Below are 15606 nucleotides of genomic sequence, written 5' to 3'. Positions count from 1 at the left end.
CGCCACTTGCTCTTCTAACTCAACTTTTAAACAAACCCTATCCATCCCTCACTGCCTAGTATCTACACCCTCACACTCCTCAGTAACTAAATCACATACTTCAGACTTAAATACATCTGTAGGTAATACTCACACTGCAACAGCTTTGTCCATTGATTCAGGTTCTCAACCATATGTACCAACAATTCAGAATAATGATGTTCATGAATCCTCACAATCTCTAGTCTCCATATCTCCTTCTCCAGCTATGCAAAATTCTTCTGATATTCACTTGGAAGTGGTTCTCCTATTAACGTTTCCAAAGTCCTTAACTCATACTGACTATGATCACATGCTCTAAATCTCGAAAGGTCCAACCACCAGCTCAAGCATTTCTTTCAACCCAAACCATACTTAAAGAACCTAAAAATGCTAGAGAAGCCTTGGCTATTCTCAAGTGGAAGGCAGCAATGGAAATCGAATACCAAGCCTTGTTAAACAATAACACATGGGAATTGGTCCCATATGAAGACAGTATGCACATTGTGAGGTGTAAATGGGTGTTTAAAACAAAGCTTAATTCTGATGGATCCCTGCAAAAATATAAAGCTAGGCTGGTGGCAAAGGGATTTAAACAAACTCCTGGGCTAGATTATTTCAATACATTTTCCCCGGTTGTAAAAGCAGCCACAATCAGAATTATGTTCTCATTAGCGGTTCATCATAGCTGGGAAATTCAACAGCTAGATGTCAATAACGCGTTTCTGAATGGAGACCTAACGTAGCAAGTTTTTATGCTCCCTCTTGAGGGGTTTTCTGCATCAGCTCATTCACATCAGCCGCAGTAGGTTTGCAAACTCCCTAAAGCTTTATATGGTCTCAAACAAGGCCCTAGAGCTTGGTTTGATAAACTAAAACATTCTCTTCTGACCTAGGGTTTTCATAATAGCTCATCAGATGTTAGTTTATTCTTTTATAAAAAGGATTCTGTTGTGATGTACTTGTTAGTGTATGTAGATGACATATTAGTCACGAGAAATGATTCCTCACTCATATTCAAAGTGGTTTAAGACCTGAATAATCAATTTGCACTTAAAATCTTGGGAGCGGTCCATTATTTTCTTGGTTTCGAAGTTAAAAGAAATGTTTCAGGGCTGCTACTTACTTAGACAATATATGCACAAGAACTCCTTGAGAAAGCCAGAATGGCAGATTGTAATCCATGCACTACTCCCATGGCAATCGACACTAAACTTGGGAAGGAAGATGGGGAACTATTTGAAGAACCAACTCTTTATCGCAGTATCATTGGTGGCTTACAATACTTGACACTATCCAGACCTGACTTAGCTTTTGCCGTTAATGAGCTAAGTTAGTTTTTACAATCCCCAATTGTCTCGCATTGGATAGCTTGCAAGAGGGTGTTGCGATATATTAAGGGTACTAGTCATCTTGGCCTTCTTGTTAGTAAGCATAATCATTTACATCTTGAAGCTTATGCTGATGCTGATTGGACAAGTGATGTAAATGATCAAAGATCCACAAGTGGTTATGCAAATTTTCTTGGCAATAACCTCATCCAATGGAGCTCAAAGAAACAGAAGGTGGTGTCTTTATCATCTACTGAAGCTGAGTATCGCTCTCTAAGTCAAATAGCCACTGAAATGGTTTAGGTACAGCATCTGTTAAAAGAATTAGGCTTTGAAGTTAAACACATTCCTATAATTTGGTGTGATAACATGAGTGCAGGGGCATTATCCTCTAATCCAGTATTTCATGCTTGCACCAAACACATAGAGATTGATGTACACTATGTAAGAGAGTTGGTGGTAGAAAAGAATTTGGATGTTCAATATGTTGCCTCCGAATATCAAAAAGCTGATGTTTTGACCAAGCCTTTGTCAGGTTCCCGATTTACCATGCTAAGGGAAAAAATGAATGTAACCTCTGCACTTCCCTAATTTTGTTTAACTAACTTAGTCTCAGCCACTGCAGAATGTACTAAAGCTACCAAATTATTCTCTGTCATATTGAAGATACTGAATGGTTAGTTACATCAGGCTGCTGAAGCTTCCTTGATACTGCATGCTTGTAAATGTTGGAATAAGTTCAGTTCTTGAGAACAATACAGAAGGCTTAGTTCATGGGGGAATGTTAGTATATCAAAAGAATTGAAGAAAAATCAACAAATAGAGAAGGGTTAGTTTATGGGGGAATGTTAGTATAACAAGAGAGTTGAAGAACATCATAAACGGTGTAGTTTCAAGTTTACATTGTGTAATATTTAAAACGACGTAGTGTTTACTTTACGCTTTTGTATGAGTTTATAAATACTCAGCTACTATATGTTTGTTAATTCAGTTAGAGAAGAAGCCAAATACAATTTTACTTGCTCTGTTCTTTCTTTCCCGATTTCTGTCAAATCTTGTTTTTCTTTCTACAACCTTCTTGTCCTTTCACATATAGCAACAAATTTGTTTAAAGCAATTTAATTTTTACCTCTTTCCTGCTGTAGTGTCTCAATAATCAAGTATATTACTAGTATGTTTATGATCTAGCTTCCATTACAGAGATTGTTACAGTATTTATGGAACAATCTTCTAACTTTTCTCCAGGAATTTCTAACTCTTCGGTAGTATCATTGATATAAAATGCTGGTTGTTTTGGTGCAGGTAGAAGAATTGCTTCATTTGTGAGCATGGAAACAACTTCTGGCATCGTGGGTCTGTCAATTGCCTGGTTTTGTACGCACAAGAGACCCACATGAAGGCATCTTAGTACTTCATCAGGAGAGCAAGATTCATCTATTGTTGGATCTCTCAGCTCATAGCCTTTACCTTCATTCCACAGTTGCCATGCCTGAAACACAATTGATCGAGGTTAGATTTTATACCCTTATGAAAATTACACAATTTGATGGAAAACTTACATATCCAACAAGATTGAGTGGATGCTCCGTGGGATAGCAACCGGTGTTCTTCTTGCCACTTACAATCTCTAATACTAAAACTCCAAAGCTATATACATCCGTTTTTATTGAGACAATACCATTCATGGCATACTCTGGAGACATATAGCCACTGTAAAAATTAAACATCATTACTAGTTACCGAAAAAAGGAACATACTCCATGTTTTTATTGTAAATTTAACATATACTTACTATGTACCAACTATTCTATTTGTATTTGCTACAGATTCATTCATCCCAAAGATTCTAGCCATGCCAAAATCAGATATTTTTGGATTCATTTGATCATCTAGTAAAATGTTACTAGCTTTCAAGTCTCTATGAATCACTCTTAATCTTGAGTACTTGTGTAGATAGCTAAGTCCTTGAGCAATTCCTTCAATTATGTTGAAATGATTCTTCCAGTTTAATAATTTGTTTCTATGAGAATCTGTCACAGAGCAACAAATAAATAATGAGTTATTGACGCCATTCAATTTGTAAAATCTTGATATGTTGAGAAAGCTACCAAAAATGAAGAAATCCAAGCTTTTGTTCGGCATGTACTCGTAGACTAAAATCCTTTCTTCTGCTTGTAGAGAACATCCTAAAAGTCTAACAAGATTAGTATGCTGTAGTTTTGCAATAAGATTTGCTTCATTCTGGAACTCTACCATTCCTTGGTTAGAACTTCTCGACAGTCTCTTTACTGCTATTTCTTGCCCATCAGGTAATATCCCCTGAAATCACAACTCTATGACAATTGATCATTATACAACTACAAAACAATTAAAGAATTGCAAAGTCGTACCTTGTAAACTGCACCAAAACCACCCTTTCCAAGCACATTTGTAGTTGAGAAATTGTCTGTAGCAGTAGCAATGGTTTGAAAATTAAATATATTTAGTTCATGCTTCATGTACTGATCCTTATCTTGTGTTTTTCCTCTGCGGTCTGTCAGGGGAGGTGACACATTGTGTCCGATGCCAAAATCACCATGCAATGGCTTATCTTGATTCATTTTGCTTTCCACTAAATTAGATACATAAAAATAAGATTCTAATAACCGTGATTGATAATTTGCAAATCATTTTTATTTGCTACAAGCTATTACCTTTTGCCTTACACATTCTCCATATCAAAAACCATAAGTAGCAGAACAGGGGAACCAATAGAGCTGCTCCTGCTATATTAATCAATGATAACCACCATCTGTCTTCTGCATTGACAAAATTTCATCATATAATTTGATTTAAGGAAATGATGTTCTTTACTTTCTTCTTGAAAAGTAAAAACCGTGTCATACCTCGTTTTCTTCTTGTAAGGCTCCACAAAATAGCCATTGCAGTTGAGAGGACAGAAGTTGAAACAATTGCTGCTACTACTGGAAAAATAAACTTGTTCTTCTTGTGAAGATCTGGATTCACGTCACAACCTTGTATTTTGGATATTAATTTTAACCTGTAAAATTTCATATACAAACTTTACTTGAGGACTTAACATTGCTATTTTATTGTCACATAGACTGGGTGTCCAGGCCAACTTGGATTCCTGCTTATTTATATACAAACTTTACTTGAAACCATGGAGAACATGAATATATATACAGTTGAGTAATTATCAATACAAATTATATATACAAACTTCATAAATTGATTAAACAATTGCTCTTCTGTTGTCACATAATTCTTGCTCATTTATTAACTTATTTGACTTTTTTATTAAGTTTATTTATTTATTTATTTATTGCGCGACATGTTATTTTTTATTACTCTCTTATTACTTCATAGTTAATTACGATCGAAGAAGCTTATTTTGTTGAGGCAACATTTTAATTCCATTTTTTGGTAGATATTTATCTTACCACCATCACTTTACTTTAATGATGCAGTAAAACAATCAGACTAATAAAATTAATAACATATATTACTATGTATATATTAAATTTTTTTCATTCATAAAATTGTTAGATTTAATAAACCACCACAATGGTGGAAAGTTTTGAAAACTAACCATAGAAGTATTTCTCACGATTTCTCATACCGTGAGGTACTTGACAAATTTTGTAGTTTCTTTTAACGGTGATTACTGAAGGAAAGAATGTTTGCAATCTCTATCCTGAACACCAAAAACAAGTACTCATGATCTAGATGATTCATGACATTAATTGCTAGAATTAAGGGATAATATCATATAATTAAAAGTTTGATATGGTCAATATTTTTAATCAGTAATTACTTTTATTTCTCTCTTAATTATAGGATATTATTTCTCTCTCCGGGGTTGGGGCTCCTAGTGAAAAGGCTGGTAAGGCTGCAACCTCCCGGGCTACACCCCCAAGCCCTTTGGCTCGGACGTTGATTCCTTAGCCTGCAGCTGCTTTCTCTTCTTAGATTTTTGGCCCATGGTTTTTTGTTTAGGGGCGTGAGCAGCCGCGGGCCAGGAAGTTTCCCCTTGTCATTATGTGGGTGTTCGCACTCCCACCTATGCTCCCCCGACCCGGGGGGGGGGGGGGGGGGGGGGGAGGGGTCGCTAAAGATCAACTCGGCTGGCTCAGTGGGGGTGACCTAGGAAAAAACAAACCCCTTGGACCTTGTCGATGGTCTTGGGACTCTGGGTGGCATGGTCTTTGCATGAAAATATAATCAGTGAAAAAGGTCACTGCATTCAAAATAAAGTACTTTTAAAGTTTGTGGACACTTACGAACTAAGGGTTCTAGATATGCTTTAGAATTGAAGAAACCATGATTTCTCAGGTTGGCGGTAGTCATGGGCAGTCCTGCATTGCGACTTTGCTCAGGCAGATTACCGAATGCTACTATTCGATTAAAATTAGTTAGCGTCGACAACTTGGTCGTCTTGTTTCCTATAAGGAGAAAAGGAAGCTCGTTAGAAAACAAAGACTGAACGAAAAGAAAAAATTCGCAACATAAAAGAGGGGAAAACCTACTCGGTTCCCTAAATTGGCAGACGCCATCATATTGAAAAACGAAAAATTTGGATTTGTAAGCCCCGAAATTACTAGGGTAACCAAATATGCCTCCCTCGATCGTAGATCATTTCGAGAGGTAAAAAGAGTCTTTATCTTTGTTCTTCTTCAAGTAATAGGAGCATACGAGCTCTAACGTCGTCAACTGGCTGATGCCATTATCACCACACGCGATATACATAGCAATAACTATCATATACGCATTAAATGTTAGTTGTAGTGGTGCGACCTCGAAGTGATCGAGGATCGACCTAATAAAGGGGTAGAAAAGGTATCAATGCCCCATATTTGAAAATTGCCTCGAAGATCATGATGATTCCCTCTAGGGGATTCTGAACTGTATATGTTCTGTGCTGGTAGACGTCTACGCTAAGTGCGTATTGGTCCACTGCCTTTTGTATTTCATCTCAGGTGGCAAATTAATGACAGAATCTCTTGCATGGGACCCATTGGGGCATCTTGCACCTGCAAGCTTGTCCTCTCGGTTGTCCTGGTCGCTGAGGTATTCATTGCTCCTATGGTCTAAAAAGGGGTGACACACATAGATTATTTAGTCTTTGAACAGTATTTCGTGCAATGACATGGAAGAACAAAAGAAACCCTAATATACCTTCCTTAAACCCTAGAAAAACCCTAAAAACCCCTTGGGGAACACCCCAAAGGATTCGTGCCCCAAACACTTACTCCTTATGAAAGAAAAAAAAAATATTCTCCTCACAACTGCCTATAAACACGCACCACAAAGGTTTACCAGACAGTTCACACCCACCCTTGTCGTCAGGACAAACTATCTACAAAGCAGAAAAAGAAAAGTAAAGGAGAAATCCTCCTTACCTCTTAGCTGTCGGGAACATACTTCTTGCTATAAATAAATGGTACACACCAACTAGAAGATGGGGACACTGGTCTCGTCACAACCTTGTTCTTTCTCTAAAAATATGAGTTTTGTGACAATGCTTGAGGTGAACCGGGGGTTTTATAGGGGAAGAAAGCGATCCCAAGTTAAGGGACACTTGGGCAAAATATGTTTCTCGCCTTGATTGCGACCACGTGTCATCAATCTGCGAGAAGAAGTAACTGCCACGCTTTGAGAATGTCAATCAATGCTTCCCTCCATTGGAATAACCAAGCGACGGCTTAATTCTCTCCTCCAAATTAAATGTGCCTTCATATGCTTTTAATGCATTGAAAAGGAATGTCATTTTAGCATGGCTTGCATTTAATGGGCATGACTGGCACTTATTGCGCATAAGACATGTCTGTCAGAATAAAGATTATTTTATTAACGGATTAGCTGTCGAGCACAATGGATAAACATCTGAAGAGGTCGATAGGGTAGAGCACTCTTCGTCGCATATCGATTATGAGACAATGTGATTCATTGTCTTTGGTAAAAATATGCTAAGTATTATCAGGTCGTGGACCGTGGTTGAGACTTGAAGCACATCGGTATGACACTGAGTGAGTCCTGATCTAGGTTTTTGACTTTGTGGAAGAAGACCATCTCAGGTCGCTAGTAGAGACATGTGCTGCGACCTTCTTGTAGCCCGGCCAGCTCGACCAAGTGTCATTCTGGATAAGTCAAGTCGCAACATAGTTATGAAGTTCTCAAGGTTCAATTCTTAAACCTTAAAAACTGGGAAACTTTTGTTATGCTTGAAAAGTTAGGGCTGATGTGGACTCTTGTCTGCAAGAGCCAATCAGGTGTCAGAAAGGTTTATGCCATCCACGTGCTGCCACGTCATGCAGTGCCAGGGGCATGGCTCCTATCAGTGTAATAGGTGAGTACCAGGCTTACGAGCAGTTAAGGATCATCCACCTATCCAAGCCCTATGCAAGTTAAGGATATTTCTCATGCAGATAACCAATGAGATGCAAAAAAGGATTTGTGCGACACCTACCTACTTGCAGACTTGTAATCATTGCCTTGAAATCTCCCACTATAAATAGAGGACATCCCTCTCATCTACGGGATTGGCTAATCTTAGTCTAAAATAGCTTACACGTTCTCTCTCTTGTTGTATTCTCTCTAGATTATAACTCAGCTTACTATACGCGACTTGATTTTGCCCATTTATTAATAAAATAATAGTGGATGTAGGATTCATTTTTGAGCATCCGAACCACTTTAAATATCGCTTCTCATTCATTGTTTCATTTCATATTTTCCTTATCACGTGTGATTTATAAGTCCACTTAGCATTTTACATGTGTGGGTCGTTGGTGTCAAAATCGAGCATCAACACCAATAATGACTACAGACAATGTTGTAGCAAGAAATGCTATAGTGGAGTAACAACCGAGTTCTTGTATTGGCATGAAGGCGACAACGTATTATTTTGATTTAAGTCGTCCATCGTTTCATCAATTGATTGTTAATAAATTAGTAGTGAGACTTGAAATAACAAACATAGATATACATAACATAAGTAATTATATTCATACAAATTATATATACAAATTTTATAAATTAATTTAATATTATTATTTTATTATCACATAATTGATACCCATTTATTAACTAGATTTTACTTTTTTTTTATAAATTTATTTATTTATTTAGTGACATATCAGTTTGAATTACTCCTTTATTGTCATCTAATTCATCTTCATTGTTAATTAGGGTGGATTATGAGGAAGAAGCTTCATTTTGTTTAGACAACATTTTCATCCCCTTTTTTGGTATATATTTATCCTACCAGTTCACTTTGCTATGCTAGGAAGACCATCAAATAAAATTAATGGCATATGACCAGTTTCCACGCATCTCAACTAATCCCCAGGGGACCTAGAACTACCAGTCGAGTAAGAGTCCCAGTGGCCACCCCCCATTAATCCTGGAGGGAAATCCAACTCAAGAACTCATAGAACCTCTTTTTGCTCTTTTACCATCATGCCACCTAGTGAAGGTTATATACTAAATTTTTTTTTTTCATTAACTCATTATCATGATTTAGTAATAACCACCACTATTTAATTACCAATAATGTTCAACATAATACTACTAATGAAGATTACTTTAAGTTAAATATAAACATTGTAATTAGTTTATTTTCATATGTCTTCCTTGATGACCTGATATGTGTATAGTTTGGCTGTATATAAACTTTGTATAACTGTTGTATAGAGCAAGGGATAATTAATATACAAAAGACCAATTTCTCAGAAATATTTGCAACCTCTGTTTTAAAACCCGGACCAGACCGTCCGGTCCAACCGGGAGCTAGCCTTTACTCTGGTCTGGGTTAACATAAAATCAGGAATGTTATTAAACCGGCTTTTGATCGGTAATGGACCAGCAGAACAGTACAAAACCGCTAGTTCGACCAATCCGGGACTTAAAACGGTTTGCTATTTTTGGGTATCTGATCTTAAAAAATTCATATTCCTAATTCCTAAACCAATTTGCAGCACCAATTCATTCTCCATTTCATTTGAATAAAAAAACCAAATTGCATCTTCCATTTTCATCTTCTATTCTTCTTCACTTACTTTAAAATCTATAGTGTAAAGAAGAAGAAGTAAGGGAAAGGGAAGGGAGAAAAAAGAGAAGAGGAGACAAGAGAAAGAGTAAGGAAGAAGATTAGAAAGAAAAGAGGAGATGAAGAGAAAGAGAAGGAAGAAGAAATTGAAGAGGAGAGAAAAATTACAGTAGAGAGACGCGAATGTGTTAGAAGAAAGAAGAAAGAAGAAAGTGACGGGCAGTGATGGGGAGAGAGAGAGAGAAAAAAAAAAGGAAAAAGAAGAAAGTGATGAGGAGTTATGGCCCGACGGGAAGAGAGAAAAGAGAGAAAGATGGAAGTAATGGGAAGAAAGAAAAAAATAATTAATAATCAAATCTGCAGGGTGCATTTGCTTTATTTTAAACTTTTAGGGGCTTATAGGTAAGTTTTAGGGATGTATTTGCTGGTTTTCAAACTTATAACAATTAATGGAATTGTTTAAAGATGTGACTGCTATATACCGGTCAGACCGACCGGTTCAATCGATTGGACCGGTCAACCTGCAAACCGGCCCCTTGATCAGGTCAACGAGCGGTCCAGTTTTCAAAACAATGATTTGAACACCAAAAATAAGTACTCATCATCTAGATAATTCATTACATAAATGTTTGGTGATGGTTTATGAGAAAAGGCAAACCTTAATAGTAGTGATCCATTGTTCAACCTTTTCTCGAGTTCCGCTGGAAGTGATCCAGTGAACTTGTTTCCCTTTAAGTATCTGGAAAGTTAGATAAAAACATGAGTCGTCCCTTCAATATTATTTGTACTATTAAAAATTTTCCAAATTTAAGTCCATAAACTTACAAGACTCTCAAGGATGGCATTCGAGAAAAAAAATCAGGCACTGATCCACAGAAGCTATTATTAGATAGATCCCTGAATTCAACGATTTTCGTTCATTGTCAGTGGTGAGAGAAGAAACTAAGTCCAAGTAGTTCAATATAAGATAGAATTACTATTTAGATTTTAAATGTAAGATAGAATGCTTACAGATATTGAAGTGATGTCAAATCCGCAAAGGCTGGAGTTATCTTTCCAGTCAATCCACTCATGGACAAGTTCCTAATCACGTGTTCAAAGCATCATACAATCTGCATCTCATATTGTAAAGTTTTTTATGTTAAAAAAAAAATAAATTGAAAATATAAACTTACAAGGAAATTATTCTAAGAGGACTATTGTTCTCATAGCTGCTGCAATTAACGCCTTCCCAGGAGTAATTTTTAGGGGCGCAGGGATCACCTTGCCAGTCTTTTTTCTCACTTGATAGGTTTTTTTTATACTCATCATAGCATTCACTGAAATGTTCAAATACATACAAACAAGTGATAAATTTGGAATAAGTTTCCAACTTCAGAAATTTATATGCGTAGAAAAAAGTACAAGTTAGGAAAAACATACCATCATTTTGGAGTGTTAACGGTTGCGAGAAATCTCTTACGCTGTAGAGCTCGACGGCATTGAGAATGGGTGGAAGGGTTGAATTCTCAGTTTTTGTGATTTCAATCTTGATAGTTTCTGCTTTCAGTGGTCCCGAAGGGACTGTAAATGTGGACAAGAATTCTGGCCTATAAGGCCCATAAATTTGTTCCCCGTTTTCGCTCAAGTTGAATTCTCTGATTTGGTTGCTCTGTAATGTCTCTATTTCAGCAAAATACTTGTAAGAATAGTATCGGTAATTTGGATCTGCAGACAAATAGCAAGAAAAGACCAAGCTTCCATCATCGTTATTTGGTTTGACAGCTGTAATCATGACAGAAATTGGTGGTTGGTAAGCAAGACTGCCGTAGCCATAAATATCGGAAATCGAGAGTCTCGATGTTTCCCAGTCAGTAGTGATTTTGGGCGTCCAAATGCGGTCATATATATCGTCCATGTATCTATTCAGGGCATCACTTCAAATCATTACGTATGAAAAAAAAAAAAAAAAAAAAACTTATAATTCACTGGACAAATATGATATCACACAAAAAGTTTCACCTGACTTCAGAATTAGAACCCAAGTTAAATCGTGCTAGGAGTGAAAGGGATTCAGTGGACGGATTCTCTGTCTTGTAAAGCGAAGTATTCAAAGTCCTAAGCTCTAGAGATGATATAAATGGTACTCCGAGGCCTGTATTAATAAGACACACAAATATATAATCTGTTGAAGGAACATGTATGATCTCCTTGGTTAAAGGGCTGTAAACATGGTCCAGATTTATTGTCTCCCAGAGACTACCCCCCAGATATAGATCAAACTGTGGCGTTTTATTTTTTCCGTCGTAGTTTCCGTACATGAAACCGGCTCTGATCAAATACTTACCGTTTTTTCCTTGAGTAGGATTCAGGGTGTAACAGTTTTTGTTACCTTCTGGAAAACTTCTTACAGTATTAAATGGATCTTCAGAGTCTTTGCTGAAGAATTTGGGATCTACACTCCCTGATAACCCTGTATCAATGAAGTTTTCATCTGAAGTGTACTTTATGCCATTAGCAAGATGAATAGAGTCAGGACCTTCTGCTTTCCCGCAATCTATGCTAATGAAGTCTTAAAGAAAGATAAAGAATAAAGCAAAAATTAGGCTCAATTAGAACTTAAATTGCCAACTATATTGAACTTCATACAATTTACATATAAACTTTACATATGGTAGTTTCAGGTTACAAAAATCCGGTTTGGGTAATTAGTGATAGCAAACTCCGAACTAAATATACAGACAAGTTCAAACCTGATTGATCCTGAGCATGAATCAATGCTGCAAGAGTGAATATCGCAAGCAGAGCATAGTGGACGCTCTTTAACTTATCCATCATCCTCTTTTTGAGTTTCTTTCTTCTTAACTAGGTGAATAAGTGGATGATTATATATATATAAAGCAAAGTAGGTATATCAGTAACAAAATCTCAAGGGATTCATTTAACTGGATAATTTTATACTTAAAAAATTCCCATTGTTTTTGAAGAAACATGATTTAATGACAACAGTAAATATGTCATTTTAGCCTGAAAGAGATGGAGCAATTGTTTTATTTAGACAATTAATTGGTAGCTAAATTACAAAATGGATGCCCTCTTCCCTGTAAGTTGGGGTATAGAAAAGTTGATAGCTAAATTACAAGTTTCCAGGCTGACTTGAAACCCGACTTACACGCGAGAAGGCATCCATTTTTGTTTTATTTATGCAGAAAGTCTATTTTGTTTCATATGTGCAGAAACTTAACCACATGTTATATTGAAATTATCATGTTATATACGTAGCCAGATTCGCTTACTATACTATATAATTGTGAAATCATAAATATTTTAACCTTTTCCTTTGAGACAAGATGACAAGCCATTTAGCTATTAAGATTAAATATACTCAGAAAGTCTTGTGTTCAAGTCGTAAGAGAGATACATATCAAATTATGCAATTATCTTTATCCATTGGGCTTATAGAGTGTTTCATGGTCCTAGGGATTAGATAGAGATACATTTAGAACATTTATGCAATTATCTTTGTCCATTGGGTTTGTAGGATTTTTCATGGCCTGGGATTAGGCAGACTCCAATGTGGGCTAGATACCTAAAATAAAAAATAAAACATCTATATTTTTTTTAATATTTTTCAAAAGAGTAAACAAATTTTTCCCACCCAATGTTTACCTTAATACATTTTCCCACCCAAAATATTTCAAAATACCACTTTCTCATCCAAAGTTAATGTTCTGTTACTATTTAAAGCAAATTCCTGCCGATTCTGACATGAAAATTCTTTCCGTCACCACTATTTCAACCTCTAGTCTTCTCTCTATAAAACCTCTCTCATTCTGACACCTGATTTTTCGCTAATTGTGGATCACCATAAAGTTAGAGTTTCTTGTTTTTAGCTGATTTCTATCTAATTTCAGTAGTGAATATTCAATCGGTCACCACCATTAGATCTATTGGCCTCCACTCTACAAAACCCCTTTTATCCTGACTCCTAATAACTTGCTGAACGTCAGCTAAGAAAGTAAAGTGCATTTTGGATATTAACAAAATATAAACTTTGGGTGCAAAAGTGTCATTAAAGCAAACCTTGGGTGGGAAAAGGTGTTTTCCCTTTTCAAAAACGCCAAACCTTGACTAACTTTACTAACGTCCCTTTCTTTGAAATGGCCCTTTTTGTCTAGTATTTTAAACGACAAACTCAACACCACAGTGGTCCATATAGTATTTATTAATGTTTAATTTTTTAATGAGGCATAATGTCATATGGATAAAAAATGTATAAATAATATATAAATTTGGTTTAGAAGAGATCTAGTTTTCATTATATATATAAAAAACCATTTATTTTTTATAATATCATAAGATTAAGGGTGTAATAAGAGAGAATTAAATTATCTTCCCCACAATACTTGATAATTGTATAACCATTATTTTTGTTAAAAATTGGCACCATAATGTTATAAGAGAGAAATTAACTTCCACACAAATCTGGATAAGCATTGACCTGAGTCAGCTATCCTACTATTGACTAAGTCAACTACTCAAAGCCTTATACTCATGATATTGACTTTGGACCACCTTATTGGGTTTTTCTTCTACATAAAATAGCTTCCAAGTATCTTCCTGTATTACTAAAAAAATCATGAATTCGATCCATTTGTATTGCTAATAAGGGTAACTATTGAGGAAATTTATACTTTAGGGCCCTAGGAGAATGGGTGAGGTGAATATAAGTTGGCCCGGACACTTCTGATTAAAAAAAAAGTGTGTAGGCCGACACGACTTTTCTTTTAGTTTTACTCGATTACCTTTTGAGAATGGATAATGTAAGTTTCTATTTTTTAAAATTTCATATATTATATCTAGGTTGGGTGACAAATTTAAATGAAAATTGAGCTGGGTAATTTTTTGACATCCCTAAATGAAGGGATGAAAGTGTAGAGTTTAATTAACAAAGTAGTCGAAAAAGAGCCTGAAGTTTAAGGGATTAAATTGATATATTTCTGCACAAAATTTAATTAGGACGTTGGTCTACCACTGACCTGGCTATATTGAATGTGATGTATACATAGTAATATACATATGTGGATTACACTAAATCAATACGTTCAGAGTTGACTGAGTCTTGGTAACCTACCATTGACTGGTGATACCCTCTACATGATAGAGTACCATTGACCTGACTACACTAAATCTTTAATTACCCTACACACGTTGTCATATCAATTCATAAATCAAATGAAAGTTCTGTTTATAAATATCTACGGGCTAGGACTAAAGCCTTATTTTTTTTTAACGTAATTTTGATTCAATAGATTAATGCATTTAAATGGTTGAGATTGCATTTATATTTGACATTTCCAAAGTGCATTAATTATGTAAGTTGCATTAATGTGATGGATGATGAAATTAAATCTTTAATGGCCCTATACACGTTATCATATCAATTCATAAATAAAATGAAAGTTCTGTTTATAAATATCTACGTGTTAGGATCAAAGCCTTATTTTTTTTAGATGTAATTTTGATCCAATAGATTAATGCATTTAAATAGTTAAGAGATGCATTTATATATGATATTTCCAAAGTGCATTAATCATGTAAGTTGTATTGAATCTCAACCATCTAAAGTGCTATGATCCCAATGGCATCAAAAATAACTTCATCATTTAATAACATAGCATTAATTAAGGGTGAACATGGTAATGATTCTACCTGAAATTGGTCGGTAGAACCAGAATCAACCCGAACCTGGCTTCATCGAGTAGGTTCCAGTACCAATTTTTGGAAGCATCACTATGCGGGTCCAGTTTTGGTATCGCTTTCGGTTCTTGCATCGCCTAAAACCTAGAATGGGAACCGAGGTTGGGTACTCGGGATGGAACCTGTCTTGGAATTAGGACTGGAACAAAGCATCATTAAAGTATGGGGTGTCTATTGTAAATGCATATAAAAAATTAAAATGCAATTAAGACACATGGGTAACGTGGCGAAGAAGTGGACGGGATGGACTATATTAATTACTATTAAATAATAAATATTATATATATTTTTAAAATATATATTATAATGTTAAACATAAAGTTTTGATTAATTAGGTGTATAATTGGAATAAGGATCTAAGTAAAAGTATTTTAATTCTATTAAAATAATTATTTTTGAATAAAATAGTTGATTCGATTGAATAATATTTACTTCAATTATCAAATTCTAAGTGTATATATATAATAA

At 35.6% G+C, this 15606-nt stretch overlaps 2 protein-coding genes across 2 annotated transcripts; both read right to left on the bottom strand.

The window, feature by feature from the left end:
- Positions 1–2526: 2526 nt before the first annotated feature.
- Positions 2527–10472, bottom strand: LOC116127344 (G-type lectin S-receptor-like serine/threonine-protein kinase At1g11330). Its single transcript, XM_031412992.1, has 10 exons — positions 10411–10472; positions 10225–10296; positions 10058–10138; positions 4235–4389; positions 4043–4147; positions 3740–3960; positions 3458–3668; positions 3142–3379; positions 2909–3059; positions 2527–2838 (listed from the first exon to the last, which is right to left on the bottom strand). The coding sequence occupies exons 1-10, from the start codon at positions 10470–10472 to the stop codon at positions 2527–2529; spliced, it is 1608 nt and encodes a 535-aa protein (XP_031268852.1).
- Positions 10473–10581: 109 nt separating this feature from the next.
- On the bottom strand, positions 10582–12260 carry LOC116127343 (probable LRR receptor-like serine/threonine-protein kinase At4g29180). The gene is made up of 4 exons (XM_031412991.1): positions 12132–12260; positions 11401–11950; positions 10822–11300; positions 10582–10718 (listed from the first exon to the last, which is right to left on the bottom strand). Exons 1-4 carry the CDS (start codon positions 12214–12216, stop codon positions 10582–10584), a joined length of 1251 nt encoding a protein of 416 aa, XP_031268851.1. The 5' UTR covers positions 12217–12260.
- Positions 12261–15606: the final 3346 nt, after the last annotated feature.

The sequence above is a fragment of the Pistacia vera genome, unplaced genomic scaffold (assembly GCF_008641045.1).
Source record: "Pistacia vera cultivar Batoury unplaced genomic scaffold, PisVer_v2 Contig190, whole genome shotgun sequence".
NCBI lineage: Eukaryota > Viridiplantae > Streptophyta > Magnoliopsida > Sapindales > Anacardiaceae > Pistacia > Pistacia vera.
The sequence above is the reverse complement of the archived record's forward strand: the minus strand, read 5'-3'. Positions and strand labels throughout refer to the sequence as shown.

What these genes read in the sequence shown, in the direction of transcription:
- LOC116127343 (XM_031412991.1), bottom strand. Translation starts at nt 12,216, where the DNA reads ATGATGGATAAGTTAAAGAGCGTCCACTATGCTCTGCTTGCGATATTC. An exon ending in GGTTCTAATTCTGAAGTCAG is followed by an intron (nt 11,301 to 11,400) that starts GTGAAACTTTTT and finishes TGCCCTGAATAG; the next exon opens with ATACATGGACGATATATATG. An exon ending in GTTAACACTCCAAAATGATG is followed by an intron (nt 10,719 to 10,821) that starts GTATGTTTTTCC and finishes TGAACATTTCAG; the next exon opens with TGAATGCTATGATGAGTATA.
- LOC116127344 (XM_031412992.1), bottom strand. Translation starts at nt 10,472, where the DNA reads ATGAGTGGATTGACTGGAAAGATAACTCCAGCCTTTGCGGATTTGACA. An exon ending in GTTTTGGTGCAGTTTACAAG is followed by an intron (nt 3,669 to 3,739) that starts GTACGACTTTGC and finishes TTGTGATTTCAG; the next exon opens with GGGATATTACCTGATGGGCA. An exon ending in CACTCAATCTTGTTGGATAT is followed by an intron (nt 2,839 to 2,908) that starts GTAAGTTTTCCA and finishes ATTGTGTTTCAG; the next exon opens with GCATGGCAACTGTGGAATGA.